We start from the raw sequence: 24363 nt of genomic DNA, 5'->3' as shown, positions 1-24363 counted from the left end.
ATGGATACCTTTTGAAGTGTTAAGAATGGAGAATTAGCTGGCCAGAAACACTTAAGTCCCTTAAACCAGTGTTTCCCGCCATGGTGCACTCTAAGGACCCCAAGTTGTTTATTAGCCAGGACTCTAGCGACCCCGAGCAATTGATGATTATATCTGACGCGATTAATTGCCTTTCTGCTTTCATCCAGTCTAAACAAAGCTGACATGAGCCCAACAGAAAGCTGCAACTAAGCCCTGCGAGTTTTAGTTTGTGCAGTTTTATTGAAATCTATCCATTGGGTGAAAATTGAAAGTGAGTCATGAGGTGGCTTTTTTTCTTGCTCGGAAAGAGCGACGTCCCACTTTACATACCCATCTGTGTGTGTTGCCCGGAAAGCATTTTCCTCTGGTGCAGAGTTGCGTTCCTCTTCCAAAATATTTTTTCGCTCATTCTTTTCAAATTTCCTTTGTTCAATACTCTAAATGGAAAAGTGACTTGTGATAATTCATATTTTTGAATACCGAAGTTAAAGGAAGAAACTTCCTTAATGCTTAAAAGATGTGTTGCTTGTACTGCATATACTAGCCCCTGAAAGTAAAGAAGGGCTAACAAGCTAGTCTAAACTGAGTTACCCCATGCTTGAATCTTCGCCATCTGTAGGTGGAGATTACTGATGCAAATGGAAGCACAGAGGGCCAGGGCAATATTGATACATTGCATTAAAAAGCATTGACGGGTCAAACGACGACTGCTGCAGGGGCTGTGTGCACGTGGAGGGTGGGGGAAGGGCTTATAACGTGAAGCAAAAGGGGAATGAAAATGGGCGGAAGTAGCCACGGGTAAAAGCATTAAAACAATAAAGATAAAAAAAGTTCTCAGAAACAGGAGATAATGAAGGCAAGCCTAAGTACACTGTACTTTACCGGGGCTCCTGAGCCTTCTAAGGAAGTGATCTTTCTGCTGCAGGACAGACAGAGAAGGAAGCACGGGAGAGTGGTGCTGGAATGTACCAATCGTAATCAGGAGGCTGGAATAAAGTGGTTTTCTCGATTACAGCAGGTCTTGCAGACAACGCATGCACCCTGATGCTCGACCTAATAAATGAATACATAAATAAGCTGAAAGCCTTTCTCCCTCAGGAACTTCTAAAAAGCTCTGAAATTTCCCCTTTGTGCTCTTGAGCGCATTGATACAGGGGAGCCCTCTTCTTCTGTACTGACCTTATACTGTCCAATTCATCTCAATTGGTCTGTACATTTGTATATTGCTGTGAACACCTGCTACCATTGTGTACCTTGTACTATATGAATCTGTCTCATTTTATTACTGCTGTATTACTATGTCCTTCCTTTGTTTGCTCCATGTACAGCAATACTGCTGAAGGGCTATCAAACCTCAATAAATGCAAATTCAAATACTTGCTCTCATTGTCTCAATATCCTGTTATGCTCCGTAGATCTACCAACCTCTACCTTCAACGTTTCACTTTGTATCTCCCTGCATATGTTACTTAACTAATTAAGAGCATGTGTGAGTATGAAGGGAAGCAGGCATGTCAGCAAATTCAAAATGTATGTAAAAATGGTCACACTGGACAGACTGTCCTCTCTCCTCCTTATCCCAGATCCTAGACCCCTTATTCTCCCTTTTTAGCTTAGGGTCAAGCCCCAACAGGCCAAGAAGCCTACCGCGAGACAGTTGCAGCTGGACTTAGAGCAGTGCCATGCAGAAAGGCACCAAAACAGTGAAGCTCAAGTGGGTCTATCTCCTCCTACCACTGCACGCGCCTGCTCCAGCATTGTGCAGCAGCAGCTGAGACAGTTCCGCCCGTAGTTGATCTGTGTCTGTCCCATCTTCCAATCCATGCTGGCACGTGCCCACACTAGTTCCGGCTGCAGATAACCATGGGTCAGGTGCAAGACTCCTAGGCGCCCATCGATGGGCTAGACCACAAGATCTTGATGTTTCTGTCCAATTATTCCTAGCTATAGGCCTAGGGACACTCTGTTCACAGTTCTCCCAATCTCCCTGGAAGCAGCAGCGAGAAGAGACAGTGAGCTTATCTTTCCCTCAGTAGGTACAGACCACAAATGGCACCCTGAGCTGCAAACTTTTCCTTAAAACAGCAGCCGGTAATAAATTGCCATTCTCTGTCATTTTTCATTGTGAACTAAGTTGACAATATAAACCTGTAACAATTTACCCTTGCATTCCCTTCCTCACTGTTGGCCAACACATCATTATACTTTTGATCCCACAGACTGCCTCTTCTTGTTAAGTCTGCAAATCATTTTGAGATAAAGCTTTTTTCTTCAAAAAACGTAAGAATGCACGCAGAGAAACTGTCTGTCACCATGAATTCTGCTCTGTTTGACCCAGCCAGCGAATGGAGGAGTGATTCCCATATTTGGAATCAATTATGGCTGTGGAGACAGAATTTGTGAGGCTGCTGTGATCTCACACATAATTACCTCTGTGAAGATCACACATGAGGTATGAAGTTCACACTTCTGAGGCAGTGCAGTGCTGCTCCTGAGGTATAAAGCCCATACCTCTGCGGCTCAGCATTGCAACCATGAAGTGCTTAGTCTGTGCTTCAAGGGTGCTCATTGCAGCCACCAGGTGCATGCAACCTGCACCTTTTGGTCGAGCCTCTGAAATTTCCGATCCACAGCGATGCGGAAGTAAGATGAAATTACAGATGTAGGCAATGCCGGAACAGTTGAGAGAATTGCCAATATTAGATTTTGACTCTCATCTAAAGCATACTAGAGATTTCTTGAATGGTAGTTTTCCAGGTCTGTTACCTGCAGATGTAGAACTGATGGTATCTTCACCATGTAGGTTGACTGAGGTCGCCGATTCTCCGTCATGAATGGCTCTAGATGAAATCATAGAACATTTTATTCCCTTTGCCAAATCAATTGTTTCAGATAAAGTGGGGTTCCTACAACTCAGAAGTTTTCTTGAATTTTTTTGAGAATAACATGCAAAGACACATTGATCTCGTATGGAAATATCCACGCTTGCTCCAAACTCACAAATTGAGGCTAGAATCCTTAGGGCTGCTGCATAATCCTCAACAATTTCATCAGCGCTTTGTTTCCTTTTATCGATATTGTGACATTAAAGCATAATGCTTGGTTCTTTATCATATTGCTTGCCCATTCGTGCCAAAGCTACTTTGTAAGGATCCCAGTCATCTCCTGATGCCCCTTGTGGTATAAAGTGTGGTACATTGAGATAAACTTGCTGAGCTGCTAATCCAATACAAGTGTACAAGACTGCTGCTTTCCGTGCAGGAGAAAAACTTGTAGCATCAATTGCCAACAAATAGTTCTTGAATATTCTTACCCTTTGGCTCCACTTTGTAATTGGCTTGCCAGGTGCTTGTGAAAAAGGTGGCAATGTGGTCCGTTGTATTAAGGCAGGTATTTATGTAAAAATTAATCTTACTTGAAGAAAGTGCAAGGTGACAATGAGTAGCAACAGAGTAATTGTATGCAGGATTATGGTCAGCAAATAAATATGAAGACTAATGAAGAAAAAACAAAACAATACAACAAAGATTTTAAAAAGCCCAACTGACCAGTAAATATTTTCTTTGATCCCAAGAAGGTTCCCCAGCGTATCACACGGAGAGAAGAAAACAAAACAAAAGTACCTGTATTTCCTAAAACAGCTTGTGGTGAGGACAAGTGCGGCCAGACGGCTCTGCGTCTTTGTCAGCTGAGAGAGAGAAACTGATGTGCAGGTACTGTAGCGACAGCTTGTGGTGGAGGCAAATGCCAGCAGTCTGCACTGCACTTGACTGAGTTGGGAGGGGCACGTGCTGCCGTTAAGCACACTGCAGCAAGCATGCCCACTTTCACAAGACCTGACGGGCATTGAGGACTCGGTGATCAGAAGGGAAGTGTCTCGCTGACCAAAAGTGAGAGCAACCACACTCCGCAGGGAAAACTAAATCCTTGTGTCAGGAACGCAGCGAAGTCCGGCAACGATCAAAGAAGCGATGACTCCGGCGAGGTAGGGGACCATTGACAACAGCACGGTCCTGTGGAAATGAAGAAAGGGTGTGTCGGGGGGGGGGGGGTGCATAAAGGCTGCCAAATCATTGCCAATATCAAGACTGATGCAATTACAGACGTGAGCGGAGAGTGGTTTTGAGCTGAAGTTTATTTAGTGCAAGGCAAGCACCCACGACCGGGAGCGTCCGACATCCGCAGATCTCCGCTGCAACTGAAAGGTTGCTGGGAGACCAACAGTTGACATTCCGTTACCCGAGCACGGAACCATAATCAAAAAAACAACAAGGTTCTTCGATACCATCGATAACATCGGTCTCGAGGAAACCCATGCGCCTCCCTCAAGAGGGAAAGGCAACTCATTATATCACAGAAGCCCCTTGGGTATCATTCAACCGGCTGATATACCATCGACGCACCAGACCAGCCAAGACAAACAAACAAAACACAATAGAGAGAACAACAACCCAAGCCGATCTGTAGCTCACACCACGGCCCTTGGCCCTCTGCCTCGCGCAGAAACATCAACCGCACGCAGTGGCGGTGCGTCCATTGGGGGCGTTGGGGCGTTGCCCCACTAGCCATGGACTACCCCGCATGCCACAAATGCATTTAAAGGCTTTTTAAAAAATGCATCGATCGATGTCTGATAAATAAATCATCTAGCGCACTGCGCGCTACCTGCTGCCCGGAAAAGCCCGACAGAATCGGGCATCGTATAGGAAGTGGGCCGTGGGGGGCGGGGCTGAGGGAGAGAGTGACAGGAGGAGGCAGCGCACAACAGAGCAGTCGGAGACTCCGAGTAGACAGCGCAACAATGCGCATGTGGAACCCAGGAGTCTTACAAATTTCTACTTGCCCGCGCATGCGCGTTGTAGTAGACCTTCCCTCCCCCCCCCTCTATGCTACTCGAGACACAGGGACTGCCAGGCAGGGACCCGGGGCCCCCGGTCTCCTAATGGGCAGATAGTATCCTGCTCGTAGTCCAATCCTGGCGCAGTGTTGCTGTTAACGCTGCGCCAGGATTGGCTGCTGCAGCAGGATGGTGGCGCCCGTGGTTGTTGGCTGCTCTGCTTAGGGACCGCACTGTATGGCCAATCACCATATGGCTAATTCCAGCCATGTCGAGGTGATTGGCCATTTCTACGCTGTCCGTCACGTCACCGTGCGTGGTGCACTGCTGCAGAAAGTGAAAGTGGCAGACCATGACGCAGTCAGCGAGAGAGCACGGTGGCAGGACGTAATGGGCAGTGCCAGTGGGGGAAGGGGGGGAGGGAGGTTGGTGAAAGGGGACCGTGGGGGACACAGGCTGCAGGAGATATCGAGGCGCCCAGACGAGGGGCCTTGGAAGGATCCAGACAGCGGCAGAGACCAGCGCGCTGCTGGAAGAGCGCCAAGCAGGCCCTGTGACATGCCAAGGAGACACGAAGGTGAGAGGCAGCACGGTAAAGGTCTGAGACAGATATTCATAAACTTTGGTCTCGATGTCGATAATAAAGGAGGGAAGTCGCGCGTCATTACAGGGCAAAGCATTTCCTTGAAAACGTTGCCGTGCGCTTTTTAACTAAGAGCAGTAGAACAAGGTTTAAAATCCTAAAATGTCAACAGTTCCACAACTATCCCGCACGAAAACGACTGTTTAATAACGATGGTATCATCGCTGAGACTTTTTTTCTGCGTCTGTGTCTGATATAATTTTAACGTGGAGCGCGGACATGGGCGCCAAGTGACGTCATGCCATGTGTGACACCTTCGGTGAGTCTGGGCTTTTTAGCCAGCAGCACTTAGAATGCTGGAATTTTTAGAATGATTCCTTCCTCTGTTAGCAGTGAAACTACAAGTTCCAGAATGCAACATGCTGTGGGTTAAAAAGTCGAAAGTATTGCTAATGACGTGTGAGCATTGGCAGTTAAGTAAGAGTCGAGAGATGTCTATTAAGATTTCCAGGTTAGTGGGGGTTGGGGGAGGGGCTGGAGCAGGACCTGCTGAGGAGAAGAGAGAAGGCACAAACTCCCTGACTCTGCCTCGGGGGGCAGCCGGGCACATGCAAGCTGATCTTAAGATGGATGCTTGTATGTCACGTGATGCACCGGACTCTACCAGCTGAGCGTGCTTTGGTTACCCAGGAATACCTGTCTAATGAGACACCTGAGACACGGTGCGCCTGTGGCACGTGGAACTCTAAGAATGATGGGGGCAGGGGGAGGACAGTGAAAGAGAGCGTGGGAGCTGACTGAGGGCCGGCACAACGAGCGGGAGAGCAGGGAAACGCAGAGAGAGGAAGGGAGTAATGGAAGAGTGATGGAAGAAGAGAACAGGGATCGAAGAAAGGGGAGGGAAGAGGATGGAGCAAGGGGGTGTGGGGAGGGGGTAGGAAGAAAGTGAGGGGGGAGACAGACGGGGTGAGAGTGGGAAAGGGGGAATGAATGGGATAGACTAGTGGTGATGGGAGGAGGGCTAAGGAAGATAGATAGGAGAGGGACACAGGAACCACGAAAGGAAAGGACAGACAGAAAGGACAATGTTGTAATGTAAAAAAAAACGGCCCTGTAACCGATGTAGTATGCTGCTGGCCAAACGATTGGTAAGTGGTTGCAAAGCATTGGGGTGGAAGAACCGTGCCCAACTGTTGGCTTAAACTTTGTATCTGTCTTAGGGATCTATACTCACACAATATCCTCCTAGCAAAGCTCTACCATGCACATCTTAATGGCTGAAATCCAAGAGCAGATCCAATGTCAGCCACATTCTGTGCCAGGCCACACTGGCCTTCCCTTGTCCATGCGGTCGACAAGGCTTTGTGCTGTAGTTATCCCCTTGCACACACAACAAATGTGTTCTCTATGCTGCGTTAATTGAATAATGATTAAATCATCTGCACTTATGTGTACGCTGCCCTTAAGTCTGTGTTGCCATTAGGAACATTTTGCCATTAGCCAACAGTAGGCGGGACCTGAAATTAATTTAGTGCACTGTTATGTGAGCAGTTAATAGTCCGTGAAACAACCGTGCCCTGCTCACCCCGTTCACTTAAATGGTGAGTGTGGCAAAGCAGGCCTTTTGGAAATGAAATAATGATGGCTATTCGTCTGGGAAAAGTCAATCTGTCACACTGAAGCCTGACATGAAAGATGTACGAAGCCCTTGGCTGTGAACTGAGGGAAGAGACTAGACCAGCGGGTCTTTGAGTGATGCTGGTCTGGTGCTGCTAAAGACAATGCAATGGCACAGTGTGGTTTGCTTGATATTGCTAATTATAAACCCCCTAGGTGTGCTTCTATTACATATTGATGCACTAAGACGTAGTACACATTAGAGAGCTTTACATAATAACATTCTTGAAGCATATATTGTGGAGGAGTTTAAATACTGGAGTATTTTAAAAGGGGAAGCAAATATTTCACATACTCTAGGGAAGGGTAGTACTAAGGCATTTTCACAGATTAGCTGTGTAAATCTGTGTAAATGGCATTGCAACCAACTGAGTCTGAGTATGTTAATGTGCCACTGTCTGCCACACCGTGAAGCGCCGCAGCTGAAAGGCGAGCGCAACAGGCCATAACACAGTGTAGATACCAATCATCCAATATCATTGATGGGCTTCTCTCCCAACCATATTATAAGTATCCTGCTACTATCTCCCCAGAGGGCTCCATCAAGTGTGATGTAATGTTTACCCTTGTAAAATGGACCGATGGTTTTGAAATAAAGAGATTGTCCTCTTAGTAGAGCATAGAAGTATGTTGTAGAGTGCTCCTGTAACAAGCATTGGAAATGCAATAGGTCTTGCATTAGAAAAGTTGGAGCTATTGGTCTTGTAAATGACAATTTTTTAATTTTTGTTTTGGTTTTGAAAATAGCTAAATTAATATCTTTGTCATTTACAATGCCAATAGTTATAACTTTCGCAAATGTGACACCTATAGCATTTGTAATGCAACATGATTTGTAATTACGTGACTTAGATGTATTTATATTACAAATAACAATGGCTTTTAATTTTTTAAGTAATTAATACTTAAATAAAAGTGATTGTAATTTATAATGGCAATAGCTTAAACTTTTGTATAAAACATTTGTGAAGATTATGTTCAGTGTATTTTATTGTGACGAAAATCCAAGAACAGAAGTCAAATATTAACATCTTTTTGTGACATTTGTAATAAATCTTGAAACATTGAGAGAACATAATTGAACCAGTTGTTGTTGAATGGTTGCACAGATTGATGCTGTGATGGCGCAGTGGTGCTGAGTGATGCTGTGGTGGTGCTGAGTGATGCTGTGGTGGTGAAGAGTGATGCTGTGGTGGTGAAGAGTGATGCTGTGGTGGTGAAGAGTGATGCTGTGGTGGTGCTGAGTGATGCTGTGGTGGTGCTGAGTGATGCTGTGGTGGTGCTGAGTGATGCTGTGGTGGTGCTGAGTGGGAGATGGGGAGAGGGAGAAAAAGGAGAGCAGGGAGAGGGTAAAGAGAGAGAGGAGCGAGGGGGAGAGATGAGAAAGAGAGGGGGAGGAGACAGAGACGGGGAGAGAGGAGAGGGAAAGGGAGAGAGGGAGAGGGAAGTGAGGGAAAGAGAGAGGGGGAGAGAGGAGAGGGAAGAGAGGGAAAGGGAGAGAGGGAAAGGGAGAGAGGGAGAGGGAGAGGGAAGTGAGGGAAAGTGAGAGGGGGAGAGAGGAGAGGGAAGAGAGGGAAAGGGAGAGAGGGAAAGGGAGAGAGGGTAGAGGGAGAGAGGGAGGGTAAGAAGAGAGGGGGAGGACGAGAGCGAAGGACGGAGGGTAGAGAGAGGGGAGGGAGAGAGAGGAGAGCAGGCAGAGGGGGAGATGGGGAGAGGGAGAAAAAGGAGAGCAGGGGGAGGTAAAGAGGGAGAGAGGAGAGAGAGGGGCAGAGGAGAGAGAGAGGGAGAGGGTGAGAGAGGAGAGAGGGTGAGGGAAGTGAGGGAAAGGGAGAGAGGTAGACGGAGAGAGGGAGAGGGAGAGGGAGGACGAGAGGGAAGGAGGGAGAGGAGGGGAGATAGAAGGCAGAAACTGCCTGAGAAACAGACACAAAGAAGGAGTAAGAGAGAAAGGATGGCAGGCTTTGAGGAAGAAGAGTGCCGCAGACAGAGATCATGCGGTGAGAAACAGGAGGGGAAAGGCAGATATGGAAGACGACAATCCACCGAGCAGGTCAAGCCGCGGAGAGGCACAGGCATAGAACAGGCAGAGCACGGGGAGAGGAAGGGCACAGAGAGAATGAAGGGCAGTGGCAGCTAGATTGTAGGTGCTATGAAAGAAGGAGATAGTGAGTCTGAAAAAGGTACGAGTGGGCCAGAGAGATTGCGAGAGAGAAAGACGAGAGCAGACAATATGAATGAAAGGGAGAGAAACAGTAAGACAAACTGGAGGGAGACAACGAGAAGTTGGGAAAAAATGAATGCATGTGGCTAGCAAATGAGGGACTGGGAAGTGCGTGATACAGACGAGTGTACAATAGGATTCAGCCATACTAAGACATTGCCTGAGACTTATTTCCCACGGTCTGCAACTCTTTGGAGAAACTGCAGAAATCCAAGACGGGTGCAAAGACAGTGCATATGGCCACACGAGTACTGTAACATGTTAACATGAATTTGAATACACATTTATATGTGTCATCCATAAACATGTTGTCACATTGCAATCTATTCTGGTTTGGCCCTTAGCATCAGAGGTTTACTTCAATCCATCCCCCAGACAACGCACACTTATTGACAGCACGGGAACAAACTGTAAAAAATAAATAAACTGTAAAAATAAATAATCTGGAAAAGATGAAAGTCCGTCTAGCACGGGAACAAACGGTAAAAAAAAATAATCTGGAAAAGATGAAAGTCCGTCTATCAGAATAAAAATCTGGTGCATCTACTACCAGTAAAAAGTCAGACTCGAAAAATACTGTAAAACAAACGCTTAGGCAAACAACTACAATGTGTGCCATAACCACACGTATACATTAAGGTCTGCCACCCTTGTTATTACTGAAATAAGATTTTGGAACTATTCGACATGAAAAAAATAAGCTCATCAACAACTATGTAGAGAGACATTCCTCCTATGGGAAGAAAGTTGTTTGCAGTTTAAATCAAAAAAGTTGTTTGTTTTGTTGTTTGCAGTTTAAATAAAAACAATCTGTGAGGTTCTCAGCATTGTATCTTGAAGTCTGTTATGAAGCTCCCTCTGTTGTTATACTGAATAAGCAGCTACCTAGTATGTTATATGACAGCTCTTTAATAATGTAATACCTGCACTTTCACAATTGCTTTATTAACCTTCCTGCTTTCTCAAATTTGCTTGGAAATGCTCCATTTTTCCACTATTTTTTCAAAATTTTCCCGGGGGGAAATCCCCCCGAACCATCCTTCGGGGGTTCGGGCTCGCTCGGTACGCTCGCTCGCTACGGTGCAGTATGATTATCAGTCTCCGCCTCGCCACTTTCAAATGTCACCAGCCGCCACTGACCGCACATAATGGTGCGCACCCTATTTCCACTTTGCCTTCCCCTTCAATTAGTTGACCGTTAAGTCAAACCAACCCCCCCTCAAGGAATTCCCGGGCATACGACGGTCGAATTGAGGAGGGACAAGGAACAGGCACATAATAATCGGAGGGTGATCTTAAACAACCAGGCGCTCCAAAGAAATTCGGGTTTACTCCAACCCACAAAATCAACTATGGAAAAAAAGGCCACTTGGGGGCATAGTTGGACACCCCACTTCACACCCATGGTGGGACTGGCAAATATCACGAGTACAGTACCCCAGCGCCACGGGAACACAAGGAAACAGGCCACCCAGGAGAACCGCCATCCTCCTGTAATAAAGAGGCCGGGCAAACAAAGGTAGATAACCTCTCAGCTGGTCTTTCTTTTATCCCTCACTATGTCTCCAGTGGGTCCGCGGACATTTTGAACCAAGGGAATTTGATAAAACTATTCCAACACATTCCATCCCTCATGCACCTAACTTCAGCAGAGCTGCAGTCAGTAGAATGTATTCATAAACCTGGGACAAGGGCTTCAGAATCATTACATATTTGGACTCAATAGCCACTAAAGACGCAGGGGCATATTATCAAGGGGGTTCATCTCCGCTTTTTTGGCTTTAAAAGCCAATAAAGCGGAGATAAAATGATATCCCTATTACCTAGCTGTCGCTAACACCATTTAGCGACAGCTAGTAGGAGATAGCGACCATCTTGAGCTCCGCTTTGCATGTCAGTGAAATTTATCACTAATGACATGCAAAGTGGGCGTGCCAAGAAGTTAGCGACTGGAAACAGTCGCTAACATCGCTATCTCCTATTACCAACTTTTGGAGATATTCGCGCTAAGTGCGAATATCTCCAAAAGCTAACACCTGCCCCTGAGCAGTTCTTAGCCATGTTATCCAATGGTAGGTGGATAACATGGCTAAGAGCATTAGCTCGGTAATGCATGAATATCGCTGACTTTTCAGCGATATTCATGCATTTCGGCCGATTTTTATCGCTTATGAGATAAACCTTGATAATAGCAAGGTTCCTAAGCGATAAAAATCGCCGTAGCTCGGCGATAAAAATATTGCCGGTAAGCCAACATAGCGATAATTATCGCTAGTTGTTTGTAATATGCCCCGCAATACTTAAAGAGGCCGCCACTTTTGATGAATGGGGCACAGAACTTGAGCCCATCTGACCAAGGAAATATCCTCATGTTCTACTAGAGGACCACAGTTCTCCTCCAAGAGGGTGCATATTGAAGGCAGCTTGGGGTGCCACCCATGATTGGCTTGTGAGTACGTCACTGGAAACCAACCCATTAACGATCCTCTGTGGTGAAAATAATCGGATTATTAGCCAGCAAGCTGCAGCCCTGACCTATGAGGGAACATCTAGTTACCCAGCTACTGAGGGCATTATCCCTTCTTACGCCACCTAACACGAAGGAATCCCTGCCTAGGCCAGTAATAGTGTCCACTCAGGACAGGAAATTGACGGTAAATGACCAACTCACCATTGCCTCATGGAACGTGGCGGGGCTGATTTCAACACCCCGCTCCAGAACAGGGCGCACATTTTTAAACAACCTAGATGTCATATGTCTCCAGGAAATATGGTCACTGAGTCCCACTACAATTTACGGCTTTTAAGAAATTTTTCAACCGGCTACTCGAACAAGTATATTTGGGCGGCCTTCAGGCGGCCTTTCAATCTTTTTAAAACAATCTCTCACAATTCCAATATCCCTACCTAGGCAGACAGACAAGAACGTCCAAGCCTATTAAAAAGCAACAAGGAGACTTTTGCATTGATTATTATAAACTGTTACCTGAATCCACGCAAAATATCAACAGCACAAGCTATGGAGACCTTATGCTCAACCATTAAGACATTTATTGAATCCCATCCTACACACAAAATAGTATTAGTAGGAGACTTTAACACCAAATTCCGAGGACAACGCCATAATGTCAGACAGAGGAACAATGAACATGACAAATTTAACAATCTACTTTCCACATTTGACTTGAAATCGGCAGATCGGTCTCCGACGAACGCTCGCGATCATAACCCGCTGGAAATTACTCTGAACTTAAAACATCAGATAGCCGACCCAGGCAAGGAGCTAGGCTGTCCAATAGAAGACAAACCATTGAACACAGTAAGGAGAATCAAGTGGAAACCGCTACACTCCCCTTGGTGGAGGTGTGGCTTGACAATGTCAAATCGCGACTATGGGACCTCCCAGGGAATACTCTCCTATTAAACTGGGATCTGCTGGCCAGAGCATTGGGCACATTACCTCAGGGCCACAGGGGTTCCCCAAATCGACCCCAACAACACTCAATACATACAAACAAACTTCTGCCTGCACAGAGCATCAACCCCATGTGTAAGAACTTAAGGAAGAAATCTTGCTTGTTTAAATGTAATTGAACACACAATAATCTTCTGGCAGTCAAGGAAGCACAGGATGACCACAAAAATCATTTGGGACTCGAAATGAGCTCACCAATGAATGAAGAAGGATCTTTGCAATGGTTAAATAAGTACCCTTAGCTCGATTCTGGCAGCGGTTCCGGGACTTGCGTGGGAGAAACATGTGAGAACCTAGTTTCTGGCACAAAACCATCTAGCTATCACGACCACAGCTGCTCAGAATGGAGAAGAACATCAAACCCAGATCCAACCAAAGGAAATTGCCAAACTAATAAAATCAAAGAAGATCAGTGGGGTGCCTGGCCCAAATGGGCTCCCGGCGGGAATTTTCTAATCTGCAATAGAGGGCTGGTCTTTGCTATTAACCCCATTATTCCACAGCGTATATACAAATGGTAAAACACCTGAAAATTGAAGGGGTTCAATACTCTGTCCAATCTATAAAAAAGGTGACAGTTTAAACCCAGCCAACTACCGTTTAATAGCCCTGTTAGACCTAGAAGCTAAAGCATACGCATGCAGTCTTCTGGAAAAACTGGAAAAATGGATAGAAGAAAACAAGCTGCTTCCCTATTTTCAAACTGGCTTCCGAGGCGGAGCTGCCACAACTGACAACATAACTGCTTTATCGGCCCTTAGTCACCAAGCTATTCAGCCAGAACAACCACCACTTTTCTGCTGTTTTGTCGACCTAACAGCAGCTTTTGACAGGGTTGATCGACAACTATTGTGGAACAAACTAGCAAATTGGGGCATTTCATCCTCACTTTTAACAGCCATAATCTCCCTTTATTCGGAAACTTGGGTTCAGGTGAAAACAGGCCCCACAGCCCTCGCTGCTAAAATCAGTACGACCGGAGGTCATAAACAAGGTTGCGTATTGGCACCCCTCCTTTTTAACTTGTACACTGGAGATATGGGAAAAGCTCTCGCCCACAGCAGCCTGGCCCTCCCTTGACTAGGCAACTGTCCCCTACACTTCTGCAGTATGCAGATGACATTGTCATTATGGACCATACTAAAGTGGGCCTTCAACGAGCCTTGGTCAGTTTATATGAATACAGCACAGCAAACTTTCTTACCATCAATTCAGAAAAGACCAAGATTATAACAATAGGGAGGCAAAAGCATACAAGAAAACCCCATCACATGGAATATAGGCCCTAGGTCGATTAACTCAGTGCAGAAATATAAGTACTTGGGGGTCTGGTTTACAGAAACAGCAAGACCAACCGCCCATAAAAAGGAATTGACCAAAAAATCAACTGACATAATATATGGGCTGATAAAATTGAATAACAAGCTAAAAATCCCCTCAGCATTGGGCATCAGGTAGGTCACATAAGCTTCTCTTCTCCCAGGTCTTTCGTACGGGCACTAAGCATTTCCTGGAGCCTGCTTGGAAACTCTAGAGCGGGTGCAAAGTGTGGCCTATATTAATATTTTTCAACTTCCAAAACATCTATCTAGGGCAAGACTCAGGTTGGAGCTTGGATTAGTCACACAGGGGCAGATGTATCAAGCCTTTTGCGACTCGCAAAGGCCGAAATTCTCAGAATTTCGGCCTTTGCGAATCGCAAAAGGCCTTTTTGCATGTTTTGGCATGCATCAAAAATTCGCTAAATAAGTAATAGCAAAAATTTGCGATTCCTTATTTTGCCATAGCATTTAAGGAATCACAATTTTGCGATTCCTTAAATGCTATGTATGTAGCATTTTTGAAATGCGATTTTTGTTTAAGAATTCGCAAATTACCACCAACTTGTAGTTGATGGTAATTTGCGAAGTCTTCAAAAAATGCACAATTTGGCATTTTTGATGGTGGCATGTGATACACACACATACCCATCGAGCATGTATGTGCGCCATATGTACACACATTTACATTTCAGGGGTGCAGCAGGGTGTCTTTCAGACACCCCTGCACCCTTGAAATATTTCTCAAATTGCGATTAGCAAATTGCGAATTCGCAATTTGAGAATTACTTCACAATCATTCCTATGGGGCTCCTGGCCCATAGGAATGCATGGGAAATTATTCCTTATTTGCGAATTCGCAAAATGCGAATTCGCAAATAAGGAAGATTAAGGAATCGCAAAAAAATAGCGATTTTTTTCATACATTCCATTTTGCTATTTCTAAATAGCGATTCCTTAAAAATCGCTATTTAGGAATCGCAAAATGGAATCTTGATACATCTGCCCCCTAATCCCTAATTCTAGAGGCTGATTTTCTAAAATCTTAAAATCGCCAAAGGATTTCCTAAAGAGCCGCCTTAGAGACATATTAAAAAAAAACGGATCACCATGGACAGCTTACGAGAGCCATGACCTCCCTGAAAATTAACAAACTAGCACTTGATCTCCCCTGCATTTCAAACACACCCTAGGAAATCGCGCATTAATAAATAAATTCAGCTAGTCTCCTTCCAGCAAGATCAGGCCACATTAAAAACATTACCTTTTCTGATTCTATTAAATGATTCATACACAATAAACAAACCTCAGCCCTACCTTACTGTCCTGCTCAATCTCAAAGCCAAGAGAGAGATCATGTGTATGCGACTGCTGGCACTACCAACTTTGGACTTTGGGAGGGCCGGGGCAAGCCAAAATACAGAAGGAGCGTGCCAACTGGGTGATTTCAATCACAAATCCTGGCTTCATCTTTTGTGCTGCTGTCCGTCTTTAGCCACAGAAAGGAGGCTTCTTTTGAAAGAACGCTGCCTGAGAGAAAAAGCAACCACGTGTCATGAGGCCTCTGCAGTATGCTTCACCCAAAAAGAACCTTATATCTTTGCCCGTTGTGGAAGATTTTTCCAATTGATTGGAGACGCTATGTACCCGAGAGCGACCCCTCAGTCTAACCCCCGCAAGATCCAAAAATTGATACTGGACTATTTAAAACAAGCACTGGCGTTGCCAATAGGTCTCGCAGTAGGAAAGTTGAAGCTATTACAATTGCAAATAACAATGCCTTTTATTTTTGTTTTAAAAACCAAAACATAAATAAAGGCATTGTCATTTACAATGACCATAGCTCAAACTCACTTAAATGCGAGACATATTGCATTGCAAATGATTGTCTTTTATTTCATATGGGAAACAGTTCCACTGGTATTACTGAAGATACTCGTCCCTTTCTTCTGCAGGCCCATGTTTCACCTCTTTTATGGCCGTCCTATTTTGTCTATATTATTATACTTAATGCATGCCACTTCTGTTAGTGTGATTTGCTCAGGGAGTGTCTTAGGGGCACTACATATGAATCCTCTTAGCTATTGCAGCTCATGGACGGGGTCCTGACCTTTGTAACTCTGTAGACCCCCTCGACAGTTATGCAAGCTCTTATTTACTTGTCGCCATTACCGGCGTCTCCTATCAGCTTGTACTGTTCAGTCCGGCTATATTTCCGGTGACTGCATTCGAAGTTTATACCATTTTTGTGCCCCTTCCAGAGCACCGATTTAATTCTTCAGTATGCGCAATACCAGCAAAATCAACATAAAAAATGTAATGAATTGAACAGTGCATATTTAAATATTCATATTATTACATCTAGTAAACTATAACCTCCTCTTTCAGTGCTATAATATATTTTCGAGCTGCGGGCCCCGTACTGTAATAGAACTGTCATGAGTCTGCAGGAATTTGTGACCGAGATTGCACTGCCAATGCCGGCGCAGAGCGGATGTCCGCCGTCCCTCGGAGTGTGTGCGGTGCCCCCTCCCCGGCACTGTCGCGCCGTCAGCCAGTTTGTCAGTCAGCTGGTGGCTGCGCGAGCGCCTGCACATCACCTCCCGCTCAAGGAAGGCCGGGGACTGTCCTGTCTGCTGCTTCACCACGCGCCGACGCCCGCGCATGACTGCCGCTTTTATGCCAGATAATGTACACCACGGAATCCTGCCTCCTCGCTCGTCTTCGCTGTATAAACTCCTTTCCTGCTGGAATAGGCAGAAACAGCAGTTTTCTTTGCAAGCTCCTATTGGGCTGTGTCATTGCATATTTCACAGTGTTTTCTATTTCCGAACACTTGCCCTGTATTGGCAGGAAGTTATAATTAAAACAAATATTTGGAAGGAGGGAAGGCTGTCAAAGATTAAGAGTTAGGAATGGGGTGGCCACAAACCGCTTATTTGAAGAAAACAGTGCGAAGGAACAACAAGAACTGTGTGCAAACAGAAGAAGGTCCTCTTGTCTCTAGCTACCCGCCCCCAGCTCCCCGATGATAATTGCAGCAGGCGCAGGGGTGCTTCTAGTCGGAAGAGAGGGAGGTAGAGAGAGGGAAAATAAGAGAGGGTGAATGGATTTAGAGAGAGAGATTGAGCGAGGAGATTGAAGAACAGCAGTGGTCTGTGCTGATAATTCACTTGAGATGGTCGTCAGGAGCCAAATACGTTTTCACTCGATAGTTACTGCATTGGGCTGAAGTGTGTTGTTTATGCTGTCATAACAGATGTACTTCTAATGGGAATTCTCGCTAGAAGCTTTAATTTTGTATCAATAATTCAGGCCCTGTGGTCTTAGGTTCTGTTTCCATGAAATGAGCCGTAACTACAAGCACGTGAAGCGCCGCGCTTGCCAAATGCTATGTGGAACATGAGGGCTACACTACATCATGCAGCAGTTAACATTGGCCCTCATATTTTTACATTCCTACTGTGGCAACCGATCCGGCTGATGAGAAATGTTTCACTGGTTCGTTCAATGATTCGCTTCTTGGCAATTGGTGTATTTAATAAAAACTGTATTGTTGGGCTAATGCAGTTCTCATGACTTAATGTTATTTGGTAATGGTCGCTTTATTTTTCGTTTCCCATATGAATTAAGCTGCAATGTGAACAAAACGGAGGGAAGGCAGAGAAGGGGAGGGGGGAGGAGAAATGCGACACGGCGGGCATGGGAGGGGGCCAAGCTGCAATGAGGGTGTGAAGCAGCAGGGGCCTGGGGGAAGCTGGCTGGGGAGGGAGAGAGATTGAGCGAGGAGATTGAAGAACAGCAGTGGTCTGTGCTGATAATTCACTTGAGATGGTCGTCAGGAGCCAAATACGTTTTTACTCGATAGTTACTGCATCGGGCTGAAGTGTGTTGTTTATGCTGTCATAACAGATGTACTTCTAATGGGAATTCTCGCTAGAAGCTTTAAGATGTAGAAATCAAGATGTAGAAGATAAATTGTGCGTATATTTGAAGACTAAGAGTTCGGAGTGTGGAAACAGCACTTATGTTGGCTCGGAAACACATTCCGTTTGAATGACTGAGCAGACTAGTTAGGTAACACGGGGAAACTGAATGTATAAAAAAAAGAAGAACTGAGGAGACATCGCAGACAATGAAAGCCTTCATAGTAAAAATGACTGAGCAGACTAGTTAGGTAACACGGGGAAACTGAATGTAAGGCCGGCCTGCGGCCGGCCAAGGCAGTGCTGGGAGGGGGGCTGCGCACCAACTGAAGTGCTCTGGTTGCACGGCCTGCGGCCGTGTGAAGTGATAAGCCTTTGAAGTATGTCACGGCACCTGAGGGGAGAGCAGAGAGAAGGCTAGCCTTAAAAAAAAAATAAGACGGACAGGCATGCTGTGACGGAGGTGTGAGAGGTCTGGCAGGGAACAGATGGCCTGGCCGTGAAGCAGGTGGCGGTGCAGTGCTGGGGAAGCCTGTGGGAGGGTGATTGATGCCTTTGATGTGGGGAGGGAGGAGAGCCTTTTGCGAGCCTTGTGCAGGAGAAATGCTGCCGATGCGCGTGCTTGTTTAATCACGTGATTCACGTGAACTTAAAGAAAACCGCGGCTGAAAGCCCGTGGTTTGAGGAGGATTTTGCCGACATGAATTCTCGCTCCGCTCAATGCGCTTGCGCGCATTGATAGGTCGCGAGACCTAAAAAACGAATGGGCACGGTAACAAAATAATCCCAGTGGATGCGGGGAGTGAGATGGCTGTTACTCTCATAGGGGACCAGCCACATATGTGGGAAAGCCGAGAGATAAACGTTAGGACATAATCAATGCACTTATCTTGAGGTTTAAATGTTTTTGATCCTTGTTGTGTTCTTTTAATGGCTTTATTGTTATGAAATGGTTTTAATTAACTTATGCAATAAATACATTTTCCCAGCATTCATATAGTCTCCCTGAGATATCAGACCCATACCTCTGATAATGGGCACTGCAGCGCCTAAGGGTCAGATATTCTGCTCACTCTTTTCAAGATCAGTTTATGTTGCTTCAGGAAATGAAAGTCATTTGTCATTTACATGATTCTCAGCTCACGTTTCGTGGTCTACTGTGGGCACCCCTGCCCCTATACCGAGCTGCACTCTGCGTGTAAAGTGACCTAAAGCTCTCATTACTGATAGAGCAGAAAGAGCCTTGAATGGATGCTCCTCCCCTCGCCTATGTGCATGGCGCCTTTCCTGATGCTCACAGAACGAAGAACACACCTAGCATCACATGGTGAATTGCTGTTTCCAAGCTTGACATCACATCAACACTGGGTAACAGGGCTGAGGTCCAACAAATCACTCACAGAAACAAAGGCTGACGTGTGGGTGTGATTGGCCTGCTCGGAGCTTGAACATGCAACAACCTGTCAGAGAGTCTGCAGGGGGATGGCTGTGCCCACTCCAATGAGGAAGGGCTTCCAGCTTGGACTCAACAACAGACACCTGCACACTGGGAACAGGGTGTGTCAGTATGGGGTCTTATCACGGTCCTGAGACTAGAAGTATTACATCATCACAGTGTACAACCACTGCAATGACTTCACTGAAATGTAATATCACGGATTTGTCATGACAACAGTGTGCACCCCATGACGTAATGTCACAGTAGTGTATAACCACTGGCATGACCTCAGTGTATAACCCCCATCATGACATCACAACAGTGTGCAACCGCAGGCATAACGTATTAGCTGCATACAATCACTGACACGAGGGCACCCAGTATGCAACCACTTATGACATCACAGAAGTGCGCAAACATTGGCATGTCAACACAGGAGTGTATATCTACTGGCATATCATCACAGTTGTGTTCAATCGACAGCAAGACATCACAGCTGTGTACAAACACTGGCATAGCTTGACTATGTACAACCTGTGGTATAACATCACAGCAGAGTACTACCATGGACATGGCACCATGACTGTGTACTACCACTGGTATTAGTTCAACATTGTGTACAACTACTGGCATGACATCACATCTGTGTACAGCTGGCTACTGGCATGGCAACAACACAATGCACTATGACACCACTGTACTGCACAGCTGTGTAGAACCATTGACATATCACCACAGGAGAGCATAACCACTGGTATGACATCACAACTATGTACATTCACTGGTGTAACATCACAGCCTTCCAACAAGGTAGATTCTCGTAGCTGAGACTCAAGAACAGAGCTTTTCCCAAACTGACATGGGATGCTACGCGCATTGCCATGACATCACTGAAATGCACACCCACTGCATGACGTCATAGCACCATTCACTTCCAAAACAAGTCATAGAAGAGTCCAACCAATTGAACAGGGCAAGTTTTCAGCAGCGAGTTTTGACATTATACTCGTGTCTCGCTCCAATCCTCAACGGCACTGATCCCTGATAATGCACCCTCCTTAACCTGACACCTCTTTTCCCTATCCTTAAATGTTCCTGTTACTACAAAAAATCAATGTGCAACCTTTCCCACATGTGGCGAATCAGCGCTGCAGATTCCAACAGGGCGGCAACTGTATTCTCGTCTTTTTATCCTGGTCTCCTTGTACTCAGGGGCTGGAATCCACAAGGTGCTCTGGATGAAAATGTTCAAATCAGACTCTCGCTCTCTCTCCCCTCCCCATGGGGAAATGCCTGCTGGTATAAATGGCCAATCCTGCCCTTCTAGTAGTAACCGTAGCATTGTATTGCTGCATTTATTGAAAATTATCGTCATATGAAAACCGTAAGATGGCTGGGTAGGGCGGGCTTTTATTAGAGGGCTCATGGGAGGGCTTGGCAGAGCAGCATTGAGTGTAGGGATCATCAGGTCGGCTTGGTAGCTATTTCTAGGAATTTGACTAGGTGAAGGGAGTATGGGGAAGATTGGAAGGTGAGCTTTAATGGAAAGCAGCACACCGCAAGGGTCAGGGCTGGACTGGGGAACTAAAACCAGCTCTGGCAAAAGAAGCTCAAACCAGCCCCGTTCCCCATCATTTCATTGCACAATCTCTCTCTTTCCATCCACCTAATCTCTTTTCTCTCTCCTCTCTCTCTTCTGCCTCTCTGAACGTTCTCCCTCTACCTTCACCTTCCTTTCTGTCTCTCTTTCTCTCCCTCCCTCTCTCCCCCTCTCGCTTTCTCTCTCTCTCTCTCTCTCTCTCTCGTTCTCTTTTTCTCTCTTGAACCCTTTCCATGCCTCATGCTCGGGGAGGCACCAGGAGCCTCCTGAGCTCACCTGGGAAATGCCTGGTTGAATAAAAGTCTGGTGCGGCCGTGGCAAGGGTTACTGGTTCCTTAGGCATCCGATCTCCTGTAGAATGGGCCATAAAGGGAGGAAAAGAACCACTTGTGTTGACTACAGAGTTGTGTTTTTGTCATCTGAAGGTAATGGTGCGGGTGGGATGTGGAAAGGTAGATGCGCCTTAGTTGGAAAGTTGCACAGTATCAGAAATGGATGGCTGACTCAACCACCATGAGGCAGCAAATGCACAGATATTGCATGCTGGCTAGAGGATAAGAATTCCAATGAAATCTGCTTTTATCATCAGGTGAGTCGAGCTTTGAGTTATCTGTTGGGAGGAGAGTGTGTGATGGGACGATAAATGCCCACAAAACCACTCCCAAGACCTCCTCTCAGAATGTGAGAGGATAATTGACTCAATGGCGCATGGAAAATGGCATCTCCTCTTCTATATAAATTGATCCAAATGGGACTAATAATTCCAACCAAAGATTCCCTTACCGTTCTGCTGGTTGGGAACTGTCATGGTCTATTGGGTCTATTGAGAGAACCAGAGTAGTTTGTCCCACTCGAACCAGGGTTAAGTCTCAGTGAGCAGAGGTCACTTATCTCTTGTAATTGGAACTTAACTGAGCAACACCCAGGGGTGTTGTCTGGCCTTAATGGATATTTGGGAGTCCCCCAAGAGCAGCCCACCAACCAACCACCAACCTTCCTGTGAGTTTAGAGGTGGGGGATAGTGATCCTAGTGGGCTTCTTGCAACTTTAACATGGAGCTGGTAGGAAAGTCCAAGTCTCCTCCCACTTGAGTCTGGGTACAATAAGGCAGCCTGTCTAACACCTGCTTCTAACATGGGCAGCTTGGAATGTGCTGTCAGGACCCTGTCTTTCTCCAAGTTACTCAAACCAAGTTACATTTTCCCTCCATTTTTATGGTGTCAATCACCAAGCGCAAGCGTGCTGAGAGGTAAAGTGAAGAGGCATATGACTACATCTACCATATACCAACCCAGGTCAAGGGCAGTTTGTTAAAGAAAGGAGTACAGTGGAGCTGGGCTCTGGATAGCTGGTCTAATTTATTAATTGATAGAAATGAAAGAAAAGCCTAAGTTCTGACAGCGATGAGTAGCATTTGCTCCAGCCATCAGCCGGTAGTACCGGGGGCTAAATGAGCTCCCAATCCATGAGACTGGGTTGCCCATGGGCACCCCATTTCTAGAGGTGAGCATCTCTTCTTTGTAAAAGGGATGATTTGTGAAAACAAGTATAGGGGCTGCTACGCCGCCTCTCCTTTTTTTGCTGTCCTTTTACACACCGTTGTAGCAGACAGCATTAAATACAATACTACATAATTTGGGATTTCGCTCAGTTGTTTCCCTATGATTGGATGGATTACTTGTCTCTCTTAGTTCCTGCTCTTGGTTGGAGGGCTTTCATCTCAAGGGCCATCAAGGCAGCAGGAAAAAAAAGAATTTGCTTTAGGAAAGAGAAACAGCACACAGCTTTGTACGCGGTATTGTTTCAGTGTTAATGACAAACGAATGTAAATTGATGTGATCAACACAAAGCAATTGGGAGCAGAGAGATACATTTCCGACAAAACAGGGCAATGGTAAGTAAACTATTAACGCTCCCTATTTTGTAAAGAGTAATAGTGACTAGGCTTTTGCTTTAGAGAGCCTTGGCATCTGGAATCTACTGGTAGCTAAGGGCCTGGCCTAGAGTTTAAGGATGGTACTCTGTTCATCAAGGAGGACAAGAACATTACACTCGCCACCCTTAGGACTACCATTCACCACATTTAGAGATGATCGTTAGCCCAGCAGTGGTGTCTGTGTCTGGATAGAATCTGCCATCATGGCAATCCTTGCCAATGTACATAATGTTTGGGGGATGTGTGCCATTGGTTCTGATGGTCATGCACCAAACGTTTACCAACTTTTTGTTTTTCAGAAATTAACTCTGTAAATGAGAGTTTGATAATGAAAAAAAAAAACGCATGAACTCCCATACTCAGAGAGTTTTTTCCTAGGTGTGGGCTATTATTTGCTTTTTTCTGTCCCTCACTACCAGGTTTTACCTGGCAGTAAAGGGCAGAAAAAAAGAAAATTAAAATGTCCACCCTGGACAGGGCACAGTGTAATGTCCGTCCTCCAATAGCCCCTACTCCATCGATCCATCACAGGATGCTTTCTGTTGAGATAGTTAATGGGGACTCCATCGCCAGAATGCTTACAGTCTTCTTGAACCTTAATAGGGAGAGTGAACGGTCCGATTGGGGGTATTCTACTGCATTTGTGACATGGTAAGCTGTCCGCCAAACACTAAATTACACCCTTAATGTGCAGACTCAAGACGTTTTTACATCCAAGAAACAAATTATGTACCCTTGTTTTCATATTAGGAAATCACACATTTGTTTGTGTTTAAACGATTTCAGCTGATCTAATTGAAGGCAAAATGTCTGGCGTTTGATTGTTGTTGTGGAAGTTAGCTGAATGAGTCAACCTTTTTTTACAGCAGTTATATAGACACATGCAATTGACTTTATAACATTTTCTAATCTCTATTGGCATCATAAAAGAAAAATAAATGTCAATAAACGCAATAATAGACCTGTCTACACTGACAACGACATTGTATCAGACAATGAACTCACATCTTCATATTTTGTTCAACTTGCAGGTGCATGATTCGAGCTCTTTCAACAATGAGCACATCGAGGTAAGAGTGTAAACCAAAGTTTAGTTAACCGTTTGTGGGTATGATTAAGTGTGGCAGATGCCACATAAGGTAAGCAGCATAGTTTTTCCAAATTGGTTATTTTTTGGGCTTTATTCAATATTAGTTACTCATGAGGCTTGGAACTATTGCATCTAATAAAATGATTTTGAGCTCACTAATAGTTTCCAATTCTATAAGCTAGTGCCCTTAGAAGAAAAGATCTTTGCGAGGAGACAGATTTTCTTACTGTCTATCCCATC

The 24363-nt window shown here is 45.4% G+C and overlaps 1 protein-coding gene across 1 annotated transcript in view; it reads left to right on the top strand.

Moving 5' to 3' along the window:
- Positions 1–24363, top strand: part of SLC13A1 (solute carrier family 13 member 1) — a 328809-nt gene that overhangs the window by 155413 nt on the left and 149033 nt on the right. The window contains exon 7 of the mRNA XM_078680827.1: positions 24065–24103. Within this exon, the coding sequence (XP_078536953.1) occupies positions 24065–24103 (39 nt within the window). The remainder of the gene's footprint in view (positions 1–24064; positions 24104–24363) is intronic.

The sequence above is a fragment of the Lissotriton helveticus genome, chromosome 1_1, assembly GCF_964261635.1.
Source record: "Lissotriton helveticus chromosome 1_1, aLisHel1.1, whole genome shotgun sequence".
NCBI classification, from domain to species: Eukaryota; Metazoa; Chordata; class Amphibia; order Caudata; family Salamandridae; genus Lissotriton; species Lissotriton helveticus.
This window is presented reverse-complemented; position numbering and strand designations above follow the sequence as displayed.